Raw genomic sequence first — 6,689 nt, 5'->3', positions numbered from 1 at the left:
ATTAAAAAAAAAAAATGACAAAGGATGAACTGAAGCTCTGCCATCACGTAATGTCGCATACTGCTGTTTCTGATGTCATTTAGAAAAAAAAAAAAAAAAAAAAGAATACATAATGGACAGTTCAGAGTATTGATTCAGAATCAGTTGCCGCTATTGTTCCATTTCCTTGTGTACAGTTTCATTTCCAACTAAAGGACCACAAGGTTTGCCTGATAGATGGAAATTATTCAAATGAATGCAGAATTACCTTTGTTCTCCACTACGTCAACCAGCACTCAGTAACCATACATATTCAGCCTTATTTTTGAAACAATATAAATTCATTCAGAAATCATCTTAAAATATTACCAAGAGGTAAAGAACATGCACTTGCAGTCTTACCATTGTCTGCCACTTTGGTCACAGCCATGATCATGACAGGCACACCAATTGCCGAGGACAGGACCCAGATGAGTATGTTGATCAACTTGGCCTTGACAGGCGTCCGAAACTCCAGCGCCCTGACTGGGTGGCACACGGCGATGTAGCGATCTACACTCATCATTGTGAGGGTGAAGATACTTGTGAACATGTTGTAGTAGTCGATGGCAATAATGAGCTTGCAGAGGACATCCCCAAATGGCCAGGTGTTCATGAGGTATTTGGCGCTCTGGAAGGGCAGCGTGCTGGTGGCCAAGGCATCGGCAAGAGCTAGATTGAAGATGTAGATATTTGTGGCAGTGTTCATCTTGGTGTATCTGGTTGTGGTCACAAAGTAGACAGAAGGTGTAGTAAAAGTTAAAAAGAAACTGATATTTTTTAACGATTTTTTTCCCAGTCAAAAACAGGTTATTTCAGATCATCTCACAGTTGCCTCCCTGGTCCAGTCTACTTGCAGCTGCTGTTGAACTGAAAATCATATAGTTATTTGGGTATAATTTATTAGCTTGTTGGAGAGAGAAATAGTGTATGTAGAGAATAGATGACATAAAGGCCCATGAATTGACATTTGAATAGAAAAAAATTGTCATTTGTGTTACTGGTGCATTTTTGTCCTTTCTTAATAATAGTAATAATAATAATAATAATAATAATAATAATAATAATAATAATAATAATAATAATAATGTATACTTTATTCATCCTCGTGGGGAAATTACTTTCTCTGCATTTGACCCATTCACTCAGTGAAGCAGTGGGCAGCCACTAAGCAGGCGCCCGGGGAGCAGTGTGTAGGGACGGTACCTTGCTCAGGGGTACCTCAGGGTAGCCGTTCAGTGGATTTGAACATCCAAACTTCCGATCATGGGGCGACCATTCTACCAACTGAGCTTCATCAGGGAAAATGGATATTTCAATTATTCTGTTACCTACTTTAGATCCATTTTACCTCTAGTCATTTTCATAAAGTTATTATAGAAATAATTAGATATAATTCCATGTTGGAATTGATTACAAACAAAGGCTTAGTTTAATTTATGACTGCACTGCCTTGCTAATTTCCAGATTACCAAATCCCAAAAATAAACTACAAGTTAATTGCTTTTCTCCTCAGATCCAAAGTTAAATTAAGAACTGAAACCAAGGATTCAAAGCCAACACTAGAACAGCAACTCATTCAAACTCCATAAACCCAAAACAGTCACTGCAACTCAAACACAACAAGTAACAAGTGTCTGGAATATTAATGACATTTAATTAGGGGTCAAAACCTCATCATTAACAATAATTAAAGGCTAGGAGCGTAATTAATAATAATAATAATAATTAATAAGTTATTATTTCAGATCTCATAGAAACTCAAAGGTTTTGGGATTAAAATCCAGGACGGTGACAGTTTTATTAACCCAAATTCACACTGGCGTGCTCATAGTACAAAAGAGATTCAAGTCACATGCTTCATTTGTAGCTCATTTCCAGCATATTTTCTTTGTAGTCTATAATTTTAACAAGAAAATTTTTTTGCTTTTTTCCCCCCATTTCTATCTTTAACTTTTTAACATTGGAGATATTGACATTTCATTTTATAGCAGAAAAAGATAACAATATTATTGTAAAGCCTAAACCATGCTCAAGCAGAACATCAGCTAGTGGAAGCCAACCTCATTTGTACCTGTCCATGATTCTATAGTGGAATCACGGTGGCTTTTTATTTGTGTTGATATGTAAAAAATGTAAAAATAAATGTATGAGAGGCTAAGCCATAAAAGGTGACAATGCATCTCAGAACATGTTAAAGTCATTTAAGTACTTTCTGCAGGGAGTAATTATTGTATTACTTTTTCAAAAGCTTATAGGTAATATGTAACAGATTACTTAATACAGATTACTTAATACACTGTTATTTCTGCATGAGGGGAACCCTCATGCAGAAATAATTGTGTAGGAAATGCAGATCAATAGTGCAAAATATACTGTAGATACATTTAATGTGGGTTTCACTATTTGCACTATTTACAAGCTCCTACAGCTTGTAAATAGACTGCAAACTGCCCTTGTGACCCATTGTAGAGCCAAAGCAGTAGATAGGTCATCATACTCTCAAATGTTTTAGTGAGTCTTTTTTCAAGCCACAACATGTAGTGAGAGCTCAATAAATTAGAGGGGTTTGTATCCAATAACTCAATCACAGTTGTTTATATTTTAAAATCTAATTCTATTGAATCAATAGATCTTTTTTCTATGTCCTTTTAGATACACTAACAACCATGGCTGAATCACTTTGATACAAAAAAAAAATCTACTTTAATGCCGGCATTTCATTTTTTTTTTCATTAACTGGATCTAGATTATTATGAGATAAATCATAATTAGGCCATGTCACATTTTAAAGTTGTAGAACAGTTGCAGCGTGTCATATTAGGTCAGGCCTTAAGAGTTAAATCATCTTTGGGAGTTTTTCCACTACAAGTATATTAATGAAAGAACTCTGTAGTCTGATAGAAAAGATTTCTTAAAGTAATAAATTAGTCTAAAGCGAATGTCGGCTTAATCAGGAATTTATAATTACAAATGCTGTCAAAACGTCTCAACAGCTGCTCTATTATTCACTCTCAGCATCAGCTTTAGTCTCTAAATGACATCAATGTTTCATTTCAATCTGTTTCTTTTTTTCAGCTGAAGGTAAACCTGACACAGACCATTAACAAATTAGTAATTATTTATAAGAGCAACGAGCTTTATCATAATTCATAAAAGGAAAACTACTGGTGTAATTAATTAGAGGCTGCATTTAATTCTTGTGTTCCATGTCAAAGAAGCTGCTAGTTTTTTTGTTCCATGCAAGTGGCTACTCTTATCTTATCTTTTACACCTCTTACTAATTATGGAGGGAAATTGCCATCAAATATAAAATGTTAATCATTCAGGAGGCTATGCAGAGACTGAATAGCTAGCAGTAGCACACAGAAGATTTTGCAGAAATTACCTACAGTAATTCAGTGCAGCAACACAGAAAAGTCAAACTTATGATAGAGTTAGTTTTGAATTTCAAAAGGACAATGGTGGAATGGAAAGGCCAGAAATATAATGCATCCAAATGACTTTGCACACATCAGAGACATATTGAACACTGTGGGAGTGCCTGAAAAAACAGTTAGCTGTGAGGTACCACCAGTTAGAGCTACAGCATTCTTCTTCCCTGAATGTCTAATCATTCTGCAAACTTTCTAAAATGATATAACTGCACCTTGTCATCTATTTTTTTTTTCCTGCTGCACCAATTTAATTCTCATTCCTGCTTCTATCATCCCTCTTTCTCTTTCTTTTTCTTTTTCTTTGGCCATGAAGAGTCAACCAAACACTTATCCGTAGCCAATTGCTCTCAGAAGAACTGAAGAAGCTTCTCGGATGAGAAGTGATACATCTTCAAGGAACCTTAAAGAAGTACAGACGCTTGTACTTGCAACTTGTAGGGGATTCTCAGTGATATAACACCCACTCTAATATGACATAATAGTGGAAATAGTGGAAATGACACGGTAGTAGGATTGTTCAAATTTGAGTATATAAATCAGCTTTTGGCTGTAGACTATTTCGCTGACATTTTAGTCCCTCAAACCATGTAATACAACAAGCCTCATTCACTCGTTCATACAAGCAGCTCATCTTTACTTAAGTGCTTTTTATCTAGCATTCGCACACACATTCCTACTCCGATGGATGCGGTCAGAGAACAACTTGGGGTTAGTTGACCCAAGGATATTTGGCATGCAGACTAGAGCAACCTGGGATTGAAACACCTGGTCAGAACAACCTTCTGATTAAGAGATGCCCTGCTGTAGCTCCTGAGGTATAGCCACTGCCAAGCTGTGTCAGATCCATGCTAGTATGCACTAGCTTGGCTGGATTGTAAGAAATCAAAAAACAAAATGTCACGAAGAAGGGAAAAGCGCCTGCATGGAAGGCTCTGTTTTAGTATTATTGCTTTGGTCTGGACTGCACAGTATGCATGCTCTCAGCAAGCAACAAGCAAAAGACACATTGACATTCAACATAAATTTTACACCAGACACTGACAGGTTGTTATGCAGAAGTATTTTTCTGATAGGCACTAATACAAGTGGTCCTGAGGTTCAGTCACAGTCAGCTTTCAGCATATAAAGGTGACAGGCGGAAAATCTTGTTCCTGTAGTTTAATCACATTTTTGTTTGTTTGCTTGTTTTGGGTTAAAACCACGGGCATCATGCTAAGTGGCTGTCACAGCTATCCAATCATTTCCTCTTCAACAGTAATGAAACACAGAATGAAAAAAGAAGTCTCAGAGCAGTGGGCTGCAGCGGGGGTCCCTGACCTTCACTTCTAAGCAATCGATGATGCACACTGAGAGTGTCTTAGTAATGCTATCCATCCTGTTTCCTGGGCTCTGAAGGTAATTTCTGCTTGTTCACCTTGTCAGCACACCAGTGATCCCAACAAGTGATCCCTTAGCTTACCTAGATCCCTCAATCAAATATTGACAGCTCAGAATTATATAAATCCCAACAAACCAGGAAGGATGTGGAAACACAACAGAGTCAGACTGTCATGGTCCTGGGTCGTTGACCCAGCGTTTTGTGTTTATTCTGATTTGTATTAGTTTAGGGGTTAACATGAAGTTTGGTGTATTGTCAGCCCTACCTGTGTCTGTCCTTGGTGCTCTGTTCATGTCCCCGTGTTGTGTTGTACATCAGTCTGTTTCCTGTTTTATTTTGAAGGCTCGTGTTCTGAATTTCCTGTTCTGTTCTGAAGGGCTGTGTCTGTTGTTATTGTGTTCAGCTTGTCTCCTCCGGTCCCCATGTGTATTAGGTTCAGCTGTTCTTCCCTCCTGTGTGTGATTACCTGATTACCTTGTGTGTGTATATTTAGTGGGTGTCGGTCTGTGTTCGTTGTCGGCTCGTCTGCGTTCTTCCGTGTATCTCTGCGTTCTATGGTGTTCCTGGCTCTGCCCCACACCCCTTTTGTATGGTCTCAGGTTTGTCACTTAGTTTCTCCCAGTTTAGGTTTTCGTTTGTAATTACTCATGCTTCATTGCCTGTTTTTGCCACTGCCACCTTGTAAATAAACGTCACTTGTATCATCAGTTTGCTGCATTTTGGGTCCTCCTTTTCCTCCACTCCACACGGTTCACTCTGCCAGCCGTGACACAGACACTGATAAAAATTAAATATCTTTTTTTTTGGATCATGAAGATTCCATTGCACACAGCCTTATACTTTTAACCATTAAAGAAAGACATGTTATGAAATAATTATCATGATTTCTTGGGCTTCTAATTTCTTTTTTTCACTTTTTTAAGATCTTTATACCATTTTTGCCTGAATATATCATTTTTTTTCTCATGCTTAGAAATGTATGATGATGACATCCCTACAAGCATGTACCTGTACAGGTGCCTATACTATGACTCAGTTTCAACATACCCTGGATATATTTACTTAATCTGCCTTCATTTATCTTAATATCAGCAATCAGGCTAAGTGGCATATGAAGGTTGTAATTAAGTTGAAAAGTCAACCCAGGGATTCCCAATCTGGGTACAAGCGTATTCATATGAAATTGGTGGGACTGGCAGCATCTGAACAGTCACAAGCATGGGTAGGTCTGCTTGCAGCAGAGCAAGCGATTTCACAAAGGCACGGTGTGTTGCTATTTGATTTCTTTTAGCCTATTTCACAGGTGCTGTTCAAGTAATTTTTTATTCAACAGCTTTGGCAATAATCAGGCCTTGGTGTGGGTAGTGAAATTGAGCTCAGCTTTAATAAAAGATGTGGTTAATCACATTTAATTCATGATTTAACAAGGTGGAAGGACAATTACTTTTTATTACTTTAGGGCCAAGTTGATTCGGATAGGTTTCTTTTAAAAAAAATAAAATAAAACCCTTAAAAACTTTGTGTTTACTTTGTATTTACTACTTGTTTCTGCACTGTATTGTGATGCATAGAACACTAAAATTGTAGTTGTGGCCAGCCAACAGAAAAATAAGAAAAAAAGAAAATTAAGGAGTACAGTACTATTTTCTATATTCCTTACTGATGTACATCAGGGGATGACAAAGACTTACTAGCCAGTAAAAAACTGTGGAGCCTTGTACTATCTGTGTACTGATATCCTGGCAATCTTCCAGGGATGTTGACACTACAGGGAGTGCAGAATTATTAGGCAAATGAGTATTTTGTCCACATCATCCTCTTCATGCATGTTGTCTTACTCCAAGCTGTATAGGCTC

The 6,689-nt window shown here is 37.4% G+C and overlaps 1 protein-coding gene across 1 annotated transcript in view; it reads right to left on the bottom strand.

Moving 5' to 3' along the window:
* oprd1a (opioid receptor, delta 1a) overlaps positions 1–6,689 on the bottom strand; it is a 23,542-nt gene that overhangs the window by 6,230 nt on the left and 10,623 nt on the right. The window contains exon 2 of the mRNA XM_013913740.1: positions 382–737. Within this exon, the coding sequence (XP_013769194.1) occupies positions 382–737 (356 nt within the window). The remainder of the gene's footprint in view (positions 1–381; positions 738–6,689) is intronic.

Source organism: Pundamilia nyererei, unplaced genomic scaffold (assembly GCF_000239375.1).
Source record: "Pundamilia nyererei isolate P.nyererei 1_Seehausen unplaced genomic scaffold, PunNye1.0 scaffold00148, whole genome shotgun sequence".
NCBI classification, from domain to species: Eukaryota; Metazoa; Chordata; class Actinopteri; order Cichliformes; family Cichlidae; genus Pundamilia; species Pundamilia nyererei.
The sequence above is the reverse complement of the archived record's forward strand: the minus strand, read 5'-3'. Positions and strand labels throughout refer to the sequence as shown.